This window comes from Gavialis gangeticus, unplaced genomic scaffold (genome assembly GCF_001723915.1).
Source record: "Gavialis gangeticus isolate Ggan-Ray unplaced genomic scaffold, GavGan_comp1, whole genome shotgun sequence".
Lineage (NCBI taxonomy): Eukaryota > Metazoa > Chordata > Crocodylia > Gavialidae > Gavialis > Gavialis gangeticus.
The window spans coordinates 125158504-125183465 of NW_017729022.1; the positions used below are offsets into that span (position 1 = coordinate 125158504).

Sequence of the window (24962 nt, forward strand, 5' to 3'; positions counted from 1 at the left end):
GTCCACAATTTACTTTTCAGAGTGCAAGCAGAGTATAGGGAAAGGTGAAGTGATGTGCCCCGAGTCACCCAGCAAGCCAATGGATGAATTTGCGATAGGTGCCAAGTCTCCAGAATCAGGGTCAAATGATCTATTCAGTAGGCCAGGGGTGGCCAACCTGTGGCATGGGTACCCCAAATGCCACAGCCATCCTCTTTCTGTGTGGCACATAGCAAATCAGGAAGGGAGCAGGCAGCACAATGGGAAATCAGGCTGGGAGTGGAAGGCTGAGCAGCTAATCAAGCAGGGAACACAGAGCAGGAAGCAGAAAGCAGAGCAACAGGTCAGGAAGACAAAGGGTATCAGAATGGCATTGAGGAGGGTACAGAGCTCATTTGTAGTATGAGTGTCAAAAATGGTTGGCCTCCCATGTAGTAGACTATAGTGCCTCCTCCTGTGCTATTACAGTTCAGTTACAATGCCAGGTATACCAGAGGTAATTGCAAAGAGTAACTTGGACAGTTGCTGTTTCTTACAAGAATGAAGCAGTGTATCACCTAGTAGTTTAACCATTCCTTACATTACTTAGCACAAGAAATCTTAGGAACATAACAGAAGCTGCAAGTATAATTCTACCCCATCTGTTTTTGGGAGACAGGACTCCAGTAGGTAGAACAGGCAGAAACAAAAGGGCCACAAGGAAAGCCAGTCCTTGAACAGTTGGGCCTAGTCGCTACCTCTCAGTGAACTTTCTGGTCCCATTATCTCAGTATTAACATTATGGCCAACTCAGCTGTGCTGCTTTCTAGGATAGATGCCCATGACCCTCTTTGAAAGTGGTCAAGGAACCCAGACTACATCTTGATGCTGTTCAGAGCAAAAATAACGTATGCAACATTTCTGGGTGCCCTTTACACTCCGTAAAGTACCTGTTCCTCGATGACCATCCAAATCCTTGATGACACTGAATTAAAACTGTACACTGTAATTACAGAAGGGCTCTGAGATGGGGAATAAATATACTGAATGACTTTCTTCCCCACAGTGAATTTGGGGCATTTACCATAAGCTCCCCATGATTCCATGTAGAGGGGAATACACTAGTCCCTTGAATGTTACAGAGCATGACAATTCAGCAACAAACCTGCAGCCCAGGTTTGTCACGTACTCACCAATAATCTATAACTGTAACTATAGCCACAGATAAACACCACACACCCATACACACAAAAAAGGATACAGTTGAGGTTGAAAGATGTTTTTGTTAGGCTCCTACCAAAGCTAGAAAAGAGAAACCTGCCCTCCTTACTACATTGCTAGCTATGACTGGTCATCTGAGATTGGTCAATACTCCTTTAGTGATTAAAGAACATAGAGCACAAAAATGTATGTTTAATGAACTGGTCTAAATCAACAAAGATCTCAGTGGAGATGCACCAAAGTTTCTGCCTGGCTATTCCTACAGAACTGTCTGTAAGAGTTATAATTTGGCCCATGGCCAGCACTGTTTTCCCTGTAGAGGACAATGATATTTAGGGTTTTTTTAATGGTTTTTAAAAAATGTAAGTAAAGTATTATCTTCCTGTATAGATAAAGCTGTGCTAACCCAAGTCAAATCATAACTCTTAAGAGACAGCACCATAGGAACATCCAGGATAGGGCCAAGCAGGTATAATGCTAGCCTATGATTTCCAGGTAGAGCCCTTGGCTAAAAAAAAAAAGCTGAAAGGGCCAAAGATACAAACTGCATCTCTCCCACCATTCTGCACGAGACTCTAGGCACTAACAGGGTCTGAGGAGACAGGGCACCTCCCACCCAAGGTTCTCTTTGTGCTGTGCAGGGTCATCAAATGTACTGGATAGCAACATGTTGCATATTTGAATTATAGAATCATAGACAATTAGAATTGGAAGGGATCTCAGAGACCATCTAGTCCAACCCCCTGCTCAAAGCAGGACCATACCCAACTAGATCTTCCCAGCCAAAGTTCTGTCTAGCCAGGTTTTGAAATCCCCCAAGGATGGAGCTTCCACCACCTCTCTGGGTAACCTGTACCAGTGTTTTAAAACAAGAAGGTGCAAGAGTGGAGAGAAGGTTAGGTGAGGCAGGGTGACAGGACAGAAAGATGAGCACTTCTCTAGAATCATAGAAAGTGTCAGTCAGCTCGGCAACATAAATCACAGACAACATCCAACACAGGCTGGTAAAGATTTGGCCTCAGTCCACAGACGGACCTCTGAGTCCACGCTGACTTCCCTGAAGCCAAAATGGGACTCTCCCTGAACAAATGGGACATTGGACATTCTGCAACTTGCTGGTTCAGAACCTTAGTTGCTCCTACTTTCAGAGTTCCTGCTACATTCTCCCTGTCAGTATACAATTGCCTCAAGTTCTCTCTAACTGTGCTTTTAGAGCAGCCATCAGCAGCCTTTTAAGGCTCTGGGCCAGAATGACACAGTCACAGTTCATGTCAGAGAAAGTCGGGCACTAGGACCTAGCCACCACTGCTACTCTTCCTCAAGGGGAGAGCAACTGCTGCCCAAGACCCCCACTGCCAAATGTTGCCAAAATCCCATTTCTGGGGGCTGGATCAAATGGCTCTGTGAGCCAAATTTGGATCACAGATTGTAAGTAGCCAACTGTTGTTTTAGAGGTTTACAGGTCATTTGATGCATAGAGTCTCATTTTAAAAGATGAAAATACAAAGAAAGCTACAAGTATTTACACGTTACATAATATTAAAATCCAAACTTAAGCTTTTACAAAATCTTAGCTTTTAATCAGAAGCAACACCACAAGGAGAATTTAATGCTTCCAAGTCATAGTTGGAATGTGCAATGAGAGAATTAAATACCTATTGTTTTACTGTTTTTAAATATGCCGATCACCATAACATTTGGGCTTGTGACACAGTGTCTCTAGCATCACCCTACCCTTCATAAGCAGGACAAATTTTACCATCCAAACAGCCTGGTTCAGCAACAAACAATCCATGACCAAAAGCACATTTTGCACAATCTCTTAACAATGAGAAAAGTCAGGCTATGGTACATGGCCAGAGAAGGAACAAGTACAGGTACTCCTCACTTAACGTTGTCCCGGTTAAAGTTGTTTCATTATTACATCACTGATCTATTAGAGAACATACTCGTTTAAAGTCACACAATGTTCGGTTATAACTACGTTTGGCTGCTGCCTGCTAGTAAGTAACTACTGTGACATAATTGGATTCGCTTAACATTGTTTTGCTTAAAGTCGCATTTTTCAAGAATGTAACTACAACGTTAAGCGAGGAGTAGCTGTAATAAGGTTAGTGACTGCCTCTGCCTTACTGAAAACACCCTACCTCCAATCCCCATCAACAGGCTCCTGCCATATGCTAAAGAAAACCTCAGCCATCACAAAGGTGCACAGGGTGAAAGATGGTCCCTGCAAGAGCCAAAAACTAAGTAAATAGAGCTTTAGACTTTAGAACCAGCATGACTGACTGCCCTAAAAGGAAAAGTGTATCCAGGAAGTTCACTGAGTGGGTGGGTAAAAAGCTCATACCAATAATTCTTAACCAGGGTGCTGTGGAACCCTGCAGTCCTTTGTAGGGTAGTCAAAAAACAAATGAAAGCTAATAGCTGGCATTTTCTAAGGGCTGAACTGAACCATTGGCTTACATCATCCTTCTGAACAAAAGTGAACTATCAAATTGTGCACCTTCTAAAGTTTCCAGGTTATCTTTAAAAATATCAGGGGACTGCATACTAAAGAATATAGCAATGCAGCTATAAAGAACAACTTCTTAACTACTCATAGATTTAAACAGCAGCAAAAAATTAAAAGCAGAATGACCAACAATCAGTGTTGCCAGGTGTACAATAATTATCATATTTGTACAATAATTTCAGCCCTTCTACAATATATTATCAATAATAGTAAAAGTGTTCAAAATGTACGATAATTTGAGGCAGCTAATTGATGCAGCATATGCAAAACCCAAGTCACACTCAGGGAGTCTTAACCAACTTTTGGGTTTCCTGTCAGCAGTTTCTTATGACTACATGCCTCAAAATAAAGAAATACTTCAACTTTGATGACCCAGTTCTCACTCACTCATTGGAAATGTACAGCAAGAAATATAAAGTAAATAAGATGTATTTGCATACTTATTTGCATGCGTATGTGCATGTTTTCCCAGTGTACAATAGTTTTTCAGCAAATATGATAATTTTGAGCTCCCAATACGATCATTTCATATTTAAGACCTGACAGTGCTGCCCATAGCTGCTATCTAGGAATCCAAAGGTGCTATAAGTCTATTGGTTTCTCACAATTCACTTTTTTTTGCAAAAAGTACATATCTGTCACCATGATGCCATCATCCACACCTCTGGAGGAACAGAGATAAAATAAGAAAGGACTGGCATAGCTACAATTACTCCTGTTTATTGGTACAGTTCCTTTTATAAAAAACAAAACCAGGACAGGTATGGCCATCATAAAGCAAAGCAAGTGGTATTTTCTTGCAAGGTCTCTTAATGACCTCTAGTGGTCAACTATCTAACACATTTCTTTTAACTTCCTTCAAGGGCTCATGTAGTGCTGAAGAACATTTGAAAATATTCCATAACATAGTAAATGCTTTTTTGGAGAATTTTTAAAAGCTTAGAACTGTATAAAATTAAAAGTCTTCAAACCCTTGATTGTTACTGGAGCATTAATTGGGGGCAACATTTTTGCAAACAACACTTTAAACCACTATAAAATATCACTACATGTTGTGCTCCTGACATTGTTCTACAATTCACGAATTTCAGATTATTCTGATACAGTATAACAGCTTCCTTTAAGAGCTGTATTGAGCCTGTTTTGTTGAACAGGCTCAATATTCAAAATTGGCATATTTTTAAAAACAGTGGTTTACAAAAATAAAACAAAGATAAACATAAAAGGGTTCACTGTCTTACTAAAATATATTAACCAATCAGCGTGATGTTTTTTCACAAAAGTTATAAATTTAAGCCTTGTCTATCCTATACTTTCTGCCTGTTACGTATTTTTTAGCTTTCAGTCTAGCCAGGGCAAGTGTGCTACAAACTGTACTAAACACAGAGTAAGAATATACTTAAGTCTGTTTTCTTTCTTCTTTTCCCAAAAAAGGACAGTTGTGCTTCTCTGCAATGCTAGCAATTGTGAAGGTCCACTTTGCTGAAAATGTTCACAATCGCTGTATCATTTAATCTGAAAGGGTTTAAGTGTTTTGGTTTTACAGCTCATGACTGTTCCTTGGCTGAAAATCCAATAAAAGCAGGCATTAATCTAAATATGTATTAGTTTTGTCACCTTTATTGAGATTTAATTTGATGCATTAATTTTTCCCTTTTCGCTATGCCCCAGAGCTCTACTGAATCAAATATTAATAGAATAGTCTCTCTTCTTTTTCAGTTCCCAGCTAATAAGGGCTATCCAGCTATGAAAGATCTTAAAGATGTATGTTCTCTGAACGTCACATTATTAATTGAGGGACCTAAAAGGATTGCTAATGGCTCCTCAAGACAGACATATTCAATGTGATTAGTAACCCTATCCCAATAATCTTGTGCCTTTGAGCAATCCCACAAAATGTGCCTAAAGCTCCCTATATTACTCTCTCCTTACCACCATTATCCCCCAGTTGCTGCATAATTTTTCTAAGCCTTTCTAGAATATGTTTCCATTGAATATCTTAAAATAGTGTTTCTTGAAATGGTACATACTAGAGGAGATTTGTTTTCATACCCATTCCTCAATGACGATTTTTCCATTAACACCTTTTCCCCAACTTTTAAGGAAACTAGCCTTCTTTGTTATACTTCTATTGAATATGCATATACAGTAAACAGTTCAACGATGGAACCCTTACAACTACAGTTCTTATAACAGGCAATTGAAATATACAGCCTGATTCCCATTTCACTAAGGCACCTCAGTTCCATTCTTGGAGTTTAAAGGGGCCTTAAATTAATTGTAAGCTGCCTCAAAATTCCATTCATTAATGTTATGATAAATATAGTCTGTATTTATAAATTCTGATATAATGGCAGATTGGAACACAACCTGTAAGTAGGATTTAAGTTCTGAAGAGATGATTTGTACTGGCCCAATGCACAAGAATAAAATTACCTATCTCCAGATGCATCTAAACGTGCACTTTACTGCGCAGTAGACTAATTTACTGTGCAGTAAAGCATCACCATTTACTTGTGCACCACAATTAGGGCACAGTAGATTAATTTACTCTGGCACAGGACAGTTCCATCAGACACAGGTACTATCCGACGGCGGAATAAATTACTGTGCTTAAACACATGTGTAGATGGTGATGCCAAGATTAGTTCACTCTGGCTCAAATTGCTCCAGAGTTTATTCAGTCACATTAATTGCACAGGTAGACACGCCCTCCTTGTTACATATGCATTCTTACTTTGCTCGTTCTTTTATGATCATCTGTACGCTCAATTTGAAGGCTCCCTTCTTGCTCTTCTATGAACAACTGGTCAATATGACCATCCAGATCTACAGATTCAGTATCCCATCACAACCACTTCTACACCAAGCTCAACTGTGATAACCTCATCTAGGTCAGGCAAATGGGGCCTTTTGGAGGTGGAAATGTTTTGTTAGGGATAGCTATCAGTTTAGAGTGAGTATGAGTTCCGCACGCCTTGATTTCTGATAGAAGCTTCTTCAGATCACTTTTTATAAGAGGAGGGGGTGGCTGCTCGCAAGACATGGTCCTGCAGGATGTAAAGGCAAATGCTCCTATGCTGTAGAACTTCTATTTCATTCTGCATTATGTTTCTAAGAACTAGATTATTTTTATTTTGACTTGTTGGTAATCACCAGATTCTTTCAGATGGCTGTCAAATTTAGAAGACAAGCTTGGGGGCCCAAAAGCGATGGACTCTTTAGCTACTTGCCCAGAACAGAAGTACAAGCTGCTAGCAGTGACCTACAGTTCTCAGGCTTCAATTTTCCCAACCCTTCCTGCAATTTTTGGGACAGGTAGAAACTCAACTGGAATTAATTTACAGAAGCAAAATGGATCTCTGAATAAATATAATGTGCTACAAACTGCTAGGAATTCATATGTGAGCTCTAACTAAAATGAAGTCCTTCATAAGCAGAACATGGTTTTGCCTTTATTCTGAAGCAGCATGTATTGGTGGAGTTGTCTAGTGAGGTCTGCTCCTACTAAGACTTCATTACAGTTTGATATTGTATGTTTATTAGTATGCTGAAATGACATTATTCCCTCTTAAGCATATTGTTGTGTGGAGTCGCTCTCTGGGTTGTGGGTCTCATTCCTGCAAACTTATGTTAAGATGGGTTGCTGCACCAGTGCAAAGCCTTTTGGCAGTCACTGGGGTTTTGCATGAGCATAATCATTTCTCAGCATGCTACATACTGCAGAACTGCCATCAAGTTTACTTCTACAACTACCAATTTTTTTAAAGGGACCATGGCTTTTTTGTGTGTAGATCTTATTCCAGTAACATAAACAACCTCCAGTAAATACAGATTTGTGATGTATTGTACACAGCTGTAAAGTAAACACAAGTACAAATGAGGGTGATTAGGTCTAGTGGCAAGGTACAGGCAAGGGACTTCAATATGAAAGCTCACTGCTTTGTGTTCTGGGACACGACAGCTTTATTTCACGTTTTAAAGGTCAGATGAAGAATAACTTCAATAAATAGGGGTTAAGCAAAGGATCAATTTACAGCATATATTTTTTCCTGTGGGTAAGGGAAAGAGGGAACAGAGATTACTCTAATCTCATATCATTGACCCAGAACATGTTGCTAGGCAGGTGGCTGGGGACTGCGTCAAAACCCTTTCATAGATAAGTCTCTAAAGAGTTTCCACTGAATGTTACTATGGCTGCTAGCGAAGTACAAAGGTAAATACAGACAAAATGGGAAGGCAAGGCATCTGTAGTAAACATAATTCAGCTTACTTGAAGAATCTATCACCAGACTATGCTAAACTAGAAATTTAAAAGAACAAAAAGTTATATTATTTAAAAGGGGTAAGCAGTTTTTTTTAATTAGTTTTCTGGTCTGGTTTTCATTAGAATCAGCCATTCCATTATTACGTAATATATATTATTTAAAAAACAAACCCTCAGGTAAAGTGACATCTCTTCAGTGTAATAATGAAACAGCTTTCTTGACATTTCCAGGCACATAAAAAAAATGTTATTTCCCAACATGCAATTTTTGAGAGCTTCCAATAGGAAGAACATGCTTCAGGTTAAATAAAAGACAAACAATATAGTCAGAAAAAATCTTTTAGGGCTCTGGAGCGAGGTAATATCCTCCCTGCATCATGGATTGATGGTGGGAAGTAAAAAGGAAGTTAAAAAAAAAGATAGTGCAGATTAATTTCACATTCATGTGATTCCATAATATCAGAATTTGCCACATATATCAATTATGTCTTTATTGCAATAGAAGTTACTTGAAGAGAAATGCTTGCTGTAGTCACCCAGGAAAGAAACACTGGAACAGCACTCCCTAGGGCATAAATATATAAAATTATTATTAAAAGGTATTTTTCCTATCTGCAAGTTAAAAGAATACTGATTTTCCTCCTTAAAAATAATAATTGGCATGGAAAACCTGGTATTTTTCTGCAATTAGAAACATCTGCAGGCACTTTGTAAATCATTCTTTTTGTTTACAAACAACAAAAACAACTATGCTTACAAATAATTATAGGAAATAATACAATCTGAGACAAAGAACAAGGGTATAATCCTGTAGAGATACCCAAGATGCTGCAAGGCAGTCAAATCCAAGCCCTCAAGGCAAGTTAAAGGTCTTAGGCCTTATCTTCACAGTGCTCAACAGCCTGGGTCCAGGCCATATAAAGGTCTACCTAAAACTCTGGAAAGTTAACCAGAGTCTGCAACTTTGCCCCTCTAGTACAATGGAACCCTTTTCAATATGGACAAAGCTCCTCTGGGCAGAGGATGGAAGAGGCCAGTCTGACAGAAGGGAAGAACTTTCCCAGGGAGTTGCATCACTACCAACCTCACCACCTTCCACTCCAAGTGCTTTTGACACTTTGCATCCAACATTAATACACACCAACACATATGTTCAAGAAAACACCCCAAAAAACAAAACAACACTTCAGACTGAATCTTCCTCCCCTATCAGGGATGAAAGACAAAATGTAACAGATATTAGCTATGTTGTTTAATGCACTAATGCCAGGAGGCTCAACCCCTGACCTGTGAGCCAGATCTAGTGCTGTGTCATTCCAGCCTGCAGGGCTTCCCACGGATCTGTGGGGAGCCCCACAGACCATGGCCCTGCGTGTTAAGCTGGGCACACAGGGCAGCATGGGACCCAATCCCGGTGCACAGGGGCTAGGCTGGAGCAGCATGGAGCCCAAGAACCTGATCCCATCCAGGCAGCAGTGATGCATCTCTCAATCCTGGCAGGTAGGAGCACTGCTGGTCCCCAGGGCCTGATCCTAGCAGATGGAAGAGGCACAGGGTCACAGGACCTGTTGGGGTGGTGCATGGCTCGAATGGCCTGGCTGGTCCATGGGCTGGATTACATGGCCCGCAAGACCAAAACTGTGAGCATTACTGCATTAGTGGAAAGGGCTCAGATACTAGGTGACATATATTGTAAAAGAATATACACAGAAAGGAATAACATTCAAATGTGTCCAAAACTCTGCGTTTCCAATGAGCCAGAGCAGTGGTTCTCAAACTTTTTTTTTTTGCAGATCACTTGAAAATTGCTGAGGGTCTCAGCAGATCACTTAATAAACTGTTTTTTGTTCTACAAATCGAAGCACACAACTCATATTTTACTATCAGTAGTCTTACCTTACAAATACAGATCGTCTCGATTGTTCCGCAACCTTTCTGCGGACCACCTGAATGAAGCTCACGGACTAGTGGTGGTCCATGGACCACAGTTTGAGAACCTCTGAGCTAGAGGACTTGGCAGACCATCAAGCAGTTCAACACTGCATTGGTTTTCTAATTATCCTATTATTGCTTTTATTCCACTAGTGCTTGAAAGTTAAAACCAAGACTGAGGCCTAATTGCACTGGGTATTCTTCAAGAACTTAGTAAGAGACAGTCTCCGATCATACTGCTTACTATCCAAATAAATAAGACAGACAAAGGGGAGAAAAAATAGTGCTATTATCATCCCTTTCTTTTCTTTCATTCTTGCTGCAGCATGGAGAATGTCTGCTCAGTGAAAAAGCAGGCACAGAGGGAATGAATTTGTTAAGGGGGTGACCAGTGGGCTTGGACTCAGAGCACATATCACAAGAATGTGTAGGAAAGCAGGAGCAGGCTTACTAAGCAGTTTGAAAGACCGCTAAATCAAAGACCTCCTTATCCATCTGTAGAAAGCGTTTCTTTTAGAGCAAAGTCTGTCGTTCAGGTTTTGTTCAACTGGTCAGAATTTGGTCTTATAAAAGAAAACAGCAACTAAACAGGAATGGACTCTAAAATATACAGGACTGTGTTTAAGACAAACACATATAGTGATAAGAGAAACAGCAAAAACCGGAAAGGTTTTGTACTACTGCCATAAAAAAATCCTAGTTAGAGCTCACCAAAATGTATATACTATCAAGAAATCTATGTTAGAAAAAATATATACCACTTTTTGTGTGAAAAAGTAAAATAAAAAAGAATGGTTATAAGTCAATGACTTTTATCATCAAGAAAAAGTATGCCATTTGGCTTAGGATTGAAATAGTTTTCCATAAAGCATGTGAATACTTATTAAGACTGTGAATTGAAAAATAAGGATGGCATATAAGCATAAAAATTGAATAAATAAATAAATAAATAAATAAAGGAGGATTCATTAAACTGATCCAGACAATCACACAAGCCAAGAAAATTATGTTCTATTACCTTGCGTTGCGAATATACAGCAGGGGACCATACTGGTGCCTATGGCATACAAGCAAAGTGAAGTCCATGTCAAGTGTTGAATCTGGAACACTCACCATCTCCTCAAAAATGGTTGCCAAACCTGAGCCTAAGAATGAAAACATCTTGTTACAAACTTTTCCTGCCTAGTGCAGGAGGGCTGGACATGATGATCTTGTGAGGTCCCTTCCAGCTGTTAACAATGTATGAAAAACTGTTAAGGAATTTCAGTAAGACACCACTTAAACTCCCAGCAGAACTGATTGAGTTAAATGAAGTTTCAAGATTAAGTTTATCATACAGCATCAAGGCCCATGAAGGCAGACTGTTACATTGGATAAGGGTCATAATAAAAACATAAATGGTGTCTTAGGATAGGTACTTCTACATGCCTGTTGTTATAAACACCACAAGGTACATTAATAATGATCAAATCATAGAAAAATAGGGCTGAAAAGAATATCAGGAGATTATCTAATCCAACCCCTTCTCAAGGCAGGATCATCCCTTACTAAACCATCCCAGTCAAACATTTGTTTAACTTGCTCTTAAAATATTTCCTAAAAAAAAATTCACAGCAGGTAAGAGATGGGATGTGGAGGGGGACTGGGAAGGAGCAGGGAATGGGCAGACCCCTATCAGTCTTACAATATCTATAGCATTCCGCATTTTCAGTTTTTATTTAAAAAAAAAAAATCCAGGAATTTTTCAGGGTTTATCTTCCAAACATAAAAATTGGGTTAAAATCAGGATAAAAGGAAGGAAAAAAAATTGGTTTAAATCAGGGAAAATAATTATATGTTCCCGCGGTGGTGACGGAGGAAGGCTGGGACTAGGAAAAGGGTGGGGTGCAGCCCATTGGCCACTCCTGGGCCTGCAGCAGGGAGCAAAGCGGAGGGAACTGTCAGTGGGTGTGGGATGTGGGGGGGGCATGCAGCTCTTGCTGTTACGCGCATCCTGGGAGGGTGGCAGGTTGGGGGGCTGCGCCAGGCTCTTCCCGGGGGGCACGTGCCCCCAGATCTGCGCTTGGGACAACTGTCCGGCACAGCCCCCCAGCCCGCAGCCCTCCCAGGGTGCAAGAGTCATGCCCCCCACGCCCTGCACCCACTTACAGTTTCCTCCAAAGCTGGTGTTGGCCGTTCCCGGGGCCACTGCAGCAGGGGCTGGGGTTAGTGGGAATAAGCGGAGTCCCAGGGGACACGGGACACTGCACAGCTTGTCCCCGCTCACCCCAGCCCCTGCTGCAGTGGCCCTGGGAGTGGCCGACACCAGCTGGCTGCAGCTGGTGGGCTGCGCCAGGCCTCAAACCCCCTGAGGTTTCGCTTGTGCCTACTCACCCCAACCCCTGGGCTGCACCGTGCTGTGGTGCAGGCAGCTTGCGTTGGCCACTCCTGGGGCTCCTGCAGCAAGGGCTGCGGTGAGCGGGGACAAGCTGCGTCATGTCCCATGCCCTCCGGGGCTCTGCTTGTTCCCACTCACCCCAGTCACAGCCAACGCCACCTGCCTGCACCGCATGGCGCAGCCCAGGGGCTGGTGGGAGTGGCACGTGGCCAGATGTGGAGGCAGGGGACACCCAACCCCAATCCCAACCCTGGCACCAGCACCTCCCAGCCCACCTGGGGTCAGAATTGGGAGTCCCACATCCCTGGGCAGTGGCTCCAGACCTGTGGGCCCATGCAGAACAGCGAGGTGCAGTGCCCACCACAGGGACCAGGGCTGGAGTCTCCCACCTGCCCCCCTCCCCAGTAGGGCTCACAGGTCCCAGCACCTGGGGCAGGGCTGCAGCTGGAGCTGCCAGGCTGCAGCTGGGACCCACCCACCCCAGGAGTGATTCCCATGGCCCCTCCTGCCCCACCTGAGGTCAGAGCCAGGAGCCCTGTGCCCTCAGGTAGCAGCTCCAGCCATCTTTCCGAGGTCCCCGTGCAGTTGCTGTTACCCCTTGCTGGAAACCTGTGCATCAGGCAACCACCACTTTTAGCTTACCAGCACCCCCAGCCATTCCCAACTTATGCCGGATGTGGCAGGGTACTGTTGGTGCCTGCTACTTTAAGGGCTGAGCCAAACAGCCAGTAGATGCTTGATTGCAGCAGCCATTTTGAGACACTGGAGGCCTATGTAAACAAAGCAGTTTGCTGCTGGCAGCCAGGCAGGAAACGCTGTGTGGCTGAGCTGCTGTATAAAAACATCTACAGGTAGGAGCAGAAGGCTCTTGGTCCTGGGCATGACCTGAAACTGTACCCTGCTGGGAGTGGGTGGCCCAGTGGCGTGGGAGCCTCCAGGAAAATATCAGACCAGTTACTACCCCAGTGGTAGGCGGGCTGGGGTGCCTCAATAAGCCCTAGCCCCTACAGCACTGTGAACAGCAGTTGGGGCCAGGCATAGCTATAGCCACCTGAGCCCTGACTGGGAAAGGAAGCCCTGTAGTCCCAGTGAACGAGGCAGAAGATGTGGAGCCCCAGTGAGGGGGAAACCGGAGTTTGTGTAGAGTTGCCTGGGAGGGGCCAGGGCAAGCTTGGTCCTGGTCACCTGACCACTACCCTGGTGAGGGTTGCAGGAGAGGCCCAAAATATGGTACATCTGCCACCCAAGGTGTATGCTAGATAAAGCCTATGGCTGAAGGGGCCCGCTCCAAGAAGGAGCAAGGCAGTATAAGTTGTTGATGAGTAAAAGAGGCCCTGTGAGATGGGGTGGAGCGTGAGAGGCCCTAGTGAGAGGAGGGCGGTATGAATGTGTATATGTCTGAGGCCTGACAATGCGGGCTAAGCTTGGTCCGGGAATAGGCTGGGAGCATTGTCACCTGGGTGCCATCTGCGAGGCTTGGGCTGCGGTATAGTGGAGGAACGGAGCCACAGATAACGCCCCTGGCATTGGGGCAAGAATGGGCAGCCTCCCACCTAATTAGACCCAATTAAGAAACAACAAGGTGTGGCAGGCGAGTGAGGCAGGCGGTTGGTCCAGAAACAGGTGGGCGAGCCAATGGCAGACCAGCTCTGAGACAGCCCCCTGTTATACCAGGTAACAGAGATTTTACTGTACCTGAAAAATTGAGTGAACATAAAAACGGGTGTAAATCAGTAAAAACAGAATAATTTCAATTAAAAAAATATCTGTGAAAATTAGTAAAAACTGAAAATGCAGAATATTAAATATCTAAGACTACATTGGTTATTTCAGGAGTAAGGTAGTATAAAACAAATTCTTACCCAATTCCTCCTGACTTGGTATGAAGAGGAGTATAAAGTGCAATTCTGGTACTGCATTAAACACTGTCCTGAACAAACAATATAATTTTATTCAGTCTCAGACACTACATGTCAAATACAGCAGCAAGTTCCTTGAGATACAAATGTTATTTCCTAGTATTTCCATCTTACTTCATAAATCCACATGGCTCAAAAGTTAAAACTTTTTGTCTGTCACAGATAGGATGATACCAAGAATTAAGGCAATTCCTACTGCCGCCTTCCCTCCCCTCCCCCACAAACTACTGTGTTTAATATTCTAATCCAGTGGTTTTCAACCTTTTTTTATTTGTGGACTCCTTTGGAAATTTCAAATAGAGGTGCAGAGCCCTTTGAAGTGTAGGTGTGTGTATTCTCATACTTTAGATTGATCATAATCATCTTCTGCATACCCCTTAGGCATAGTCTGCGGACCCCCAGGAGTCCACAGACCACAGGTTGAAAATCACTGTCCTAAACCTTTGATTTTGTAAAGCTTCCTTTTTATATCAGTTCCCCAGTGATGGAGAACTTAAAGACGCCAGATCTCTGCTGGCAGATCTCTGACCTGGCATCTGGATGAGATGGCCTGACATTACAAAGCTACTGTACAACTAATAACAGCACTGGCTGCCATTTATTTTTTGTATGCAGGGACACCTTGAACTGAACCAAATAACTTTAGTAATATTTGCTTGTGCATCAGTCTAGCACACTGATGCACTGCATTATTTGTACATTATAGTCTGAAGTTCCTCTACTGTATAATCTGTAACTAACAATCATTTCAAAAGGTTGCCTGCAGACACTATTTCTCAGAAATATCTACAACTTTTCAGGCTTTCTGCTCAACTCAACAATCCCACTTCAAAAAGAAAAAATTAATACCAATTATGGTTTTAAAGAAGTTTATATGAAGAAGAATAGCAAAAGATTTAGCAAGAGATTATACTGTTATGGAAATATATTCAGAACTCTAAGGGTGCGTCCTCACAAGCAGGCATGTGCACTTGCAGCAGATCAAGTAGCAGCAGCACAAATTTGTGCTGGACATTTGTGCCTCAGCACACATGCCTGAACATGAACTTTGGCATGGTGCAAATTGTGCGACTTGGGGCAAATTGACCCTGTCCAGCTTCTCCTGGATCTTCAGCCAAGGGGAGCTAGAGGCTGGGGCCTGCAACTGTGCTGGCCCTAGCATTATAAAATGCTGCTCTGGGGAGCAACTTGGGGCTACACTGAGGCCCAGCCAGCTGGTATCTATAGGTACTAGCCCCTTGTGTTGGCTGGACCGCCAAAGCGGCCCTAACCTAGAGTGGCCCCTGCACCCTCTAACCACTGCAGCAGTCTGGCAATGGGGGCTGCTGCCTGGCTGTGACCTGCTGCCGCCTGCAACAACATCCACCCCCGTGGACCTGTGGCCCCATGGCTGCATGTCTGCTAGACCTGGATGAGGACTGCATGGCTGCCTGGGCTGTGGTGTGGGCACTACAGCAGAACTGCCTGCACCTCTGGGCTAGCTGCCAATGGGCTAAGACAGCACAGTTGGCCTTCATGCAGCACTGCTGTCATGTCTTCTGGTACCCACAGTCTGCCATGTGGGCAGCTATCACCCAGAATATGTGCTTATTGTGGTGGCCCACTTTGAATTGTCGAAGCACATCCTCCTGGCCCCAAATGGCCAGGAGGTCAGCCACCTTATCTGCCCTCCAGTTGTCCGCCCAGTGCTGGCCATGGGCAGGCTCCTCTGCCCAGGTCCCAACACTTGCCTCACCAGCAGGGATCCTGGTGTTCCCTGTTTAAAAATTGCAAATTGCAAATTCTCTGATAACTCTCCACCTCTAAATTCTCTCAGAAAAATACCCAAAATCTGTGTTCTTCCATGATTAAAATGAGAGAGAGATCAGCTGGGTAATGGATATATTTACAATTTTAAAGCAATTTGGAAGCCTACCAGTGCCTCTATCATGGTAATAAAATAAATTCTAAAATTGCGGCATCTCAAACTGCTTTGAGATGCCACAACAGACATGTACTCACTCATGTGGACACAGCATAAGAGTCTGCTTTTGAAATCTAGAACATGCACTAGATCAGTATAGAGCTCTCATGTCTCCAGCCAACATTCTTCAGAGATTGAGTTCATTTTTTCCTAGTATTTACTATCAGCACTTCTAATTCCAGTTTCTGCTAAGAGATGAATTAGCAGAAACTGGATGTGGGCGGAAGTGGGTACGCTAGAAGGGAGGAACAGGCTGCAATCAGATCTAGACAGGTTACAGTCGTGGGCGGATGAGAACAGGATGGGTTTCAACACTGACAAGTGCAAGATGATGCACCTGGGGAGGAAGAACCAGCAGCATATCTACAGGCTGGGGAACTCCCTTCTCGTCAGTGCAGAGGCAGAAAAAGATCTTGGAGTCATCATTGATGCCAAAATGAACATGAGCCCACAGTGTGGGGACGCAGTTAGGAAAGCCAACTGTACCTTGTCATGCATCCACAGATTCATCTCAAGCAGGTTCAAGGAGGTGATCCTCCCCCTCTGTGCGACACTGGTCAGGCCACAGTTGGAGTACTGTGTCCAGTTCTGGCCACTGCATTTCAAGAGGGATGTGGACAACATGGAGAGGGTCCAGAGGAGGGCCACTCTCATGATCGGGGGCCAGCAGGGCAGGCCCTACAAGGAGAGGCTACGGGACCTGAACCTGTTCAGCCTCCACAAGACAAGGGTGAGGGGGGATCTAGTGGCCATTTGCAAACTAGTCAGAGGGGACCAGCAGGCATTGGGGGAGTCCCTGTTCCCCCGAGCACTACCAGGAGTGACTAGAAATAACAGTCACAAGCTGGCAGACGGTAGATTCAGACTAGACATCAGGAGGTGCTACTTCACTGTCAAGGCGGCTAGGAGCTGGAACCAACTTCCAAGAGAAGTGGTGCTGGCTCCTACCCTGGGGGTCTTTAAGAGGAGGCTGGATGAACACCCTGCCGGGGTCGTTTGACCCCAGTACTTTTTCCTGCCCATGGCAGGGGGTCAGACTTGATGATCTGCTCAGGTCCCTTCCAACCCTACCAACTATGAAACTATGAAATCACACATGCTTCACAATGCTTGGTTACATGTCAACTCACCTGATAATTTCTTGACAACATCCAACTGCATATTCCTCTTTTGCGACAAAAAAATGCATAAACAATGTATTCAGAGGCTATAATACAAACAAACAGATACATATTTTTAAATTAATTAAAATCTTAATGTACACTTTTAGTCCCCAGTACTTTTTACACGCACTCACAGGGAGCTGTTCTACACACATGAGTAACCTTTTGATTTTAATGGGGTCAAGTTACTCATGCATAAGTAGTTGCAGGATCAAACTCTAACTGTCAGGTCTTGACAGTAAATTAAAAACAACAGCAGCAGCAGCAGTGACCCTACAGCTTTGACTCAGATCATATTCCTGCTCCTAGATGTCTTTGCCTACATGGCTGTTTAGTCGAGAACTACGTATTTTGCCTCAGGAAAGGAATGCTTTTGTATCTTCCCTCATCTCAAATGCGCAGCCTACCTCAAATGAGCATCATACCTCAAATATCCAGGACATAGGCTTAAGAATAAAAAAAATACTTATAAGAATAAATTTTAGATTCTGTGTATGCTTTTACTTTTTGAGGCTTTAGGGTTGATATTTTTAGCTTTTTTCAACCCATGCAATTACTAGAAACGTACCATTAAAAACACATGAAAGCAGAGATTCTTATACAACCACTTGACTCCAAGAGGGGAGACTTCAGAAAAAAACCACCAAATATCATCAAACCCATGTTAAAATTATGGGTGAAATGTGAAATGATACCATGTCTTGGAAACCTCTAGGACAAGTGATAACATTATAAAATGTAGTAAAACTTTCCATTGTAGAGAATGTTTAGGACTCTGTGTGATTTGCTTTCAATGAGTCAGCTATTTTTTTTATTAAAAACCTTTTAGTGCAGTCAAAAAAACAAAGGAGTGACTTGGAAAATAAAATAAATTTGCAGTATCAGGGAGTTCATTTTCTATAAGAATTCTTCCCCTAATCCCAGAGAAAAAGGAAATATGTAATATATAACAAGTACAGTAACTCTTTAATATCAATTGTAATCCAATTGCTTTGCCCCTTGAATTGTACTAAAACTGAAGATACATAACATTCAAAAGAAAAAACAAAAGTCAAATTGAAGTCCCTTAAGTTTTATCTTTAAGAAAAAAAGGAAAAAAAAAGGTCATTTACTTACCGTGCATTTGCTGTTATTGTAATTTTGATGTAAGAATGGTTCCCAATCAGCCTGATCAACAATATTCCAGTTTGGGTAGTCAAAAAATGCAGCATGGGCGAGAACTTTATTGTTCTCATTACTGAGCGTCACAGCAAGATTTGCCTTTTCCCTGTGGACCACATTTTAATTTGCAGAAATTAAAGAAAACATAACAAGATGATCCAGGAAGTAATTATAGACACATTATTTTCAGGGTTACAAGTTATTTGCACTTTACTTTCAGAGTTGCATCTGACATTATGAAGCAGTCACCTCATCAATGTAATTGCTCACTGCACAAACCATTTAATATTCCATATATATTCACAGAGAGATTAATAATTACATTTGCATCGATGGCCAGTAATTTGGGAGCCTCTGTTTTGAATATTGAACCCTGGTCAGTCTAGACCCAATTGTCCAGAGGTACATCACCTACTGAATTCAAGTGGAGCTGCATGAGTACTCAACCCACTGGAAAAAGTCAAACCCAAGGGATCTCAAGTTGGACACAGAAACTGAGATGTCCTACATTTGTGCTTGCTTCTGCAGATTCTGGCAATAAAATTGTCTGAATTGTTCCTGTGTGTTAAAATGACTGCTGTTCTTGCTTGCACAACTAACACAGAATTCATTTATGTTGCGAAGTGCTTTACAATACCTAGATTAGTTACATTCTGTTTTATCCAAAAGAGTGACAGTGTTAACTACAAAAAAGGAAAAAAGAAGGGTCATGTTCTGGCTCTGTCAAAGCCTCTAATCTTGTCATTTCTATTTGAAACTCTCTCTAATTGACAAAAGGCCTCAATCATGCAAGTCAAGAAGCAGTTAGATTATCTGGTTTAACTGAATAACCGTCAAGCTTATTTCTTAAGGAAGCTATATCTACATCTATCTATATAGTTAATAAATATGGTAAGAAAGGTCTCTCTCTCTCTCTCATAAGTATAAATATGAGAGAGAGAGAAACCCTTCTCACCATATTCATTAACTTAAATAGAGCCACACATGACTCAAGTAAACATGAGTGGTGAAAAACAGGGGAAAGCACGTTTTTCACTTTTTGATATATTTTCTTCAATGATGTTATGCTACACTGTCAACCCAGATAAGGTTTAGGTAGAGCATAGGTTCTGGACATCTCTTTTTAGGAATCATTGCATTATATTCTTAAAACATTGTTACTTACAAAAGATAAACAACATTAATCCTTCCAAAACAAATTTCTGTAGAATAGTTGACAAGGCTGACAATACCAGGAATGTCATTTGACTCAGTTCTTCTGGCACAAACCACTTCTGTAGTTCCTGTTGCAGAAGTTATTGCAGCCATTTTATGCACTACAGCAAAAAGAAAACATTGCTATTATTCTCAAGTGGATGGCGTCTGCAGTGATTTCAGCCTTAAATTTAGTTACTTGAGATGGGACTTTCAAATGGATGGGGGGGACTGAAGAAAAATCAATAGGATTGGAGTACCTAGTTCCCATAGGCCCCTTTAATAATATCTTTTAAACTACCTGTTGTAAAATGATTACTATATAAAATGTCATTATATGTCCAGGGGATGTTTTTAATGACTACAGACTACTCTTGCTTTTATTTATTTATGTGTAGGTGTTTGCATAATGCTTATCACTAGTGTCTATTTCAAACTATTTGTCCAAAAGCGAGCTTTCTCAATCAATAAAGATATTTGAACTTCAGAAAGGAAAAGCTTTATAGATAGAGCTGTAATCCCTAATCCAACTAAAAGTCCATTTGCAGTTCCACATGTGAAGTGTTTGTATAGTTTCTCCCTGGCTAACTTGTTCCTTAGTACACCTAACAAGTTCATAATCTATAATATGACATGCACATTACCTTTCAGCTAGGGTGGTCATCGAGGTACCTAAAGAATAGAGGACAGTTGCATTTAGTGCAACTGTCCTCACCACCATGAACATTGTATGCCTCTCTGGGGGGGCACAGTGAGCTCCTGCAGGCGGTGGCAGCTGTGTCAGCGGCGGGGGCATGTCAACAGTGAGTGGGGAGCTCCCACATGCAGCCGCAGCAGTGTCACCAGGAGGGGTGGGCCAAGCAGGGAGTTCCCACAAGCAGCTGCGATAGTGTTGGCGGGGGTGCCAAGCTTTGAAAAATAGAGAACATAAAAGCGTCCAGTTTCATATCAACAGAGGACAGAGGACCAGAAAAACGGAATGTCCTTGATTCAAAAACGGATGAATGGCCACTCTAATATCAGCCCATCTGTGATTAACTAACACAGAAAGATTCATCTTTCCATCAAGTTGCTACTCAAGGTTAAATGTAGATATACTAAGTAGAGTTAAATTGTAAAGAAAAAATAAGTTCCCTCCTGGCAACTACATGGGTGCATCTAAACAGCTACTATGTACAAGAATGAACTTGCACAGAAAAAAAACATAAAAGGACAGACACACACACCCCATTAGAAGTACATTTCTCGCAGAACAAGCACTTCCTCTCTGGCCTCACTATCCTCACACTCAAAGGAAATCTACCTGACACCTTTAAAAGGCGAACTTGGGAACAAAAATTCATAAGCTGGCAGGATGCTAAAAACCAAGAACTAAACATTGGCATTGGTTTTATGGCACACTATATTTTACCTGAATTTTTTCCACACAAGAAAGGTGATAATGACCCTTCTCCCTTCTGACAGGCCTTGATCTCCTACTACAGTGGTGCTCAACCTTTTGGCTCTGCAGGCTGGATGGGTGGTGCCTGGTTCGACCACATGCCAGATCCAGCTTGTGGGCCCAATCAGGTGGGCATGGTAGGCCTTGATCAGGCCACGTGGAGGGTGTGGCCAGGCCCCAACACAGCAGCGCAGTGGAAAGGGGGCATGGCCCAGCCCCAATCCAGCAGCATGAGGCTTGGGAATTTGTCTGGGGGGGGGGAAGGGTGGCAGTATTGATTGCCACTGCTCTCCCACCGCCAAACTGTACAACCTGTGGGGAGCCCTATGGGCTGGATGCCATGGCTCTGTGGCCTTGATTTGGTCTACAAGCCAGGATATGGGCACCCCTTTTTTTCTTCTGCAAATTGTGTCTTCTACCCCAGGGAATTTTTCTCACCCTCTCCTACAGCTGATCTTTACTAGGCTGTGTCTGACTTGTTCCGGTCAGACACGATGAAGAATGCCTTGTATTTGAAAGCTTGTCTAACTATATTCTAACTATATAATTGGTCCAATAAAAGAAATCATCCTAAAAATCTTTGTCTCTTGCATAATTTTTCTGGACCCTCACAGCTACATCACTCTTACACTACCAAAGAAAAATGTATCATTTAAAGGTATGGACATGAGCAATTCAAATACAATCACTGTTCACAAAAGCTATCAAATATTTGTATACATACAAAACACAGCATTTTCTATTCAAAAGAGGGGGAGGGGGAAAATGCATGCAGATTAGATGCAGACTAGGGAAAAATAACCTTAAAACCATCCACCCTACATTGTATGTTTCCAATATTAATCAGAGACCATGGCCACGGATAACAATTGGACTCCTCCAAACCTTAGGCAGACAACCACATACGCCTGTTAAATTGGCTTAAAGTTGCTGGAATGGTTCAGAAATTTATCTGCAAAATCAAATACTCTTGTGAACCAGTACACTGTGAACCAGGTCAATATTATTACATGTAGACACCAGGTGTTCAGTGACACAGGTCTAGTAAGTCTTCAAGGCATCCTACACTGCAGTACTCCTCATCCCAATCCACTACTGCAACTGGTCACTCTGATATGTAGCCAGAAATCTACTGCCTCCTTTTTCTCCTTTCATTGGCACTTTTTAATCAGTTGAGCTCCTTTGCATTGCTTGTTCAATAAAAGCTATCTTTTAAACAACTGACTATGCCTTCACTCTATACTTAACCACAGCCTCTGCTCACCAGCCTCTAGTAACTGCATTGTTCAGTCAAGTGCAGGCTAGTAAACTTTACTGAACTTATATTTAAGAAAGCAGTAAAGTAAAAATGTCCCTAGCCACAGGTGATCCACCCCCTTGGCCCTCCAAAATATGGGTGCAAGCCTCCTCTCCTTCTTCCCTAGCTCATGGCAAGGCATGCTGAGCTGCATGCTCAGTCCTACCCCCCAAGGTCTAAAACATGCACACATGTTCTCTTACCATGCTGTTGTGCTCGTTCATGTCTATAAAATTTAACATGAATGAAGGTTTACAAGAGTGGGGCTAAAAATCTGTGACTTCAAGTGTAGAAATCCCAGGCTGTGTTTGTTATTTTTTGTCAAACAGGTACTGACCGCTGTATATTTTGTACTGGTGGTATCTCAAATCTACAGCACTTCAACATCTAAAAGGTGACTGTTGTAGCTGGAACACTAGGGCACATTATGCCTGGCCACCTCTGACCCATAACAACCCATAACAGTTCAGTTGTTACCTGTGTCCATACCTTACAGTAGCTTAGCTACACTTACACCAGCATAGGAGGAGAGAAATGTAGCAATTAAATTTGAACAGCTCCAGTGCATGCTTGAGAGTCACTTCCCTTTTAAATGGTTAAAGTTTCAGCTACCTACCTTTTATTATGGATCAGCACACCTGATGAATACAGACTAGAAAAGGCAGCATCTCATCTTATAATTTCCATACACTTTATAGAGACAGGAGCCCCTACCTCATCCCAACTTCCCAATACCATATTGCATCGTAGATCCCAATCCTACATGCTCATACTTGTGGGAAGGCCCCTATATCCACCCAGTATCCAAGTCACAATCATGGGTTTTATTGTGCAGAACTGGACCTTACCAACTAAATCAGGGGTAGGCAATTATTTGGGCTGGAGGACCACTTAAGAAGTGGATCATGGCTCTGCTGCATTCTGTTACCACCCTACAATCTCAGCCCTGGCCCCAGCCAACCATCCCGTTCCTGGACACTGCACCCCGCCTGCCTGCAGCCCCATGCCATCCACCCAGCATAACATGCCCTGCCTGCAGGGGTCCTTGGCAGGTCTCCATGGACACACTGCCAACCAGGCACCCCTGATAGTGGGTGCGGGGTGGGCATCCTGGGATGCCTAGGCTGGGGCTGGCAGGAGAGGCAGAGATGGAGCTGGCAGCAGAGGCAGAGATGGAGACACTGACAGCAGCAGCTGGAGCCAAAACAAGTTGCTGCAGGGGCTTCTGGGAAGCTGAGTCCAACCACCGTACCACCCTGCCACCCTGTCCCACCCAGTCCAATGGACTACAGCTCCCAGCATGCTGGAGAGCCACACATGGGGATAGGGTGGGCTGCGCTTTGTGCCAGATAGCCCCTCCACATCCGGGGGTGGTAAGACTGGTTGCATGCACCACGGCCTGAGCTGCCGCCCATGCCTGGGCCGGTGGGGCTGAGGGACCCACCACAGGCCAGATATAATCCCTTGGTGGACCAGATCTAGCCTGTGAACTGTAAATCCATGTACATGTTCCCTTCCACCCTTCCTATATCAGGCTAAAAAGCCTTTACCTTGTTTACCTTCCTGGGCAGGACCCCATCTGACCCCAGCACTCTTTCCTGCCCAGAGCAGGGGGTCAGACTCGATGATCTGCTGAGGTCCCTTCTGACCCTGAAAATCTACGAGACCTAGGGCAGTGGTTCTCATTTTTAGACTTAAAGCACCCCTCATTAGCCTCAAGGCCACTTGAAAAATGCCAACTTTTGGTTCTCACTGATTTTCTGACTATGGAAAAATAACAGGCTAATTTTTCTGTTGCAAAGAACTCAGGATGACCACAACAGGTCAGAATGCTCTTAACATTATAGATTTCTATTTGAAATCTCTGGGTTTATGTTGTGAATCATGCTTGTACACTTAACAGTGCTAATATTATGGGCAAGCTGTGGCACCCCTCAGAGGATCTCATGGTACCCTGGGCAAGAATCACTGCACTAGAGGGTGTTCCCCCCAGGCCTTTTATCCTCCATATCTTCTCTTCCAGCTAGTCAGAGACCTTGACCCTCCAAATAAAGGCCTCTACCATCACTCATACACTCTACACATCCTCTAAAGGCCACTGTCACACCCCTTATTCACTAACATAGGCTCACATGGACTTGTTTCCCATTAGAGGAAGACTAGCAAGAATGCATCTGCAGAACCAGTTATGCTCACTTGGGCAAACAAGTGACCGTGTAAGTAAATGTCAGCAGTTACAATGCTGCTGAGGGCAGAGGTGCAACCTCCTTGGATGGTTGACAGGCAGGCAGGCAGAGCCAGATTTGCTAATAGATTCATAGATTCATAGATTCATAGATTAAGGGTCGGAAGGGACCTAGTAGATCTTCTAGCCCGACCCCCCGCCAGGGCGGGAGAACAACAAAAAACCCCAAAAAGAGAAATGGGACTCAAACGAGTCCAGCCAGGTAGGCATCCAGCCTCTTCTTAAAGACCCCCAGGGTAGGGGCCAGCACCACTTCCCTTGGAAGTTGGTTCCAGCTCCTAGCCGCCCTAACCGTGAAGTAGTTTTTGC

At 43.2% G+C, this 24962-nt stretch overlaps 1 protein-coding gene across 2 annotated transcripts in view; it reads right to left on the bottom strand.

Annotated features, from left to right (window-relative positions):
• The window catches only part of CFAP61 (cilia and flagella associated protein 61), a 252631-nt gene that overhangs the window by 225722 nt on the left and 1947 nt on the right, over positions 1 to 24962 (bottom strand). For both annotated transcript variants that reach the window (XM_019516128.1, XM_019516127.1), the window contains exons 2-6: positions 19642 to 19792; positions 18432 to 18582; positions 17283 to 17359; positions 14133 to 14200; positions 10912 to 11038 (exon numbers count right to left, since the gene is read on the bottom strand). In XM_019516128.1, the coding sequence (XP_019371673.1) occupies positions 10912 to 11038; positions 14133 to 14200; positions 17283 to 17359; positions 18432 to 18582; positions 19642 to 19784 (566 nt within the window). In that variant the 5' untranslated portion in view covers positions 19785 to 19792. The remainder of the gene's footprint in view (positions 1 to 10911; positions 11039 to 14132; positions 14201 to 17282; positions 17360 to 18431; positions 18583 to 19641; positions 19793 to 24962) is intronic.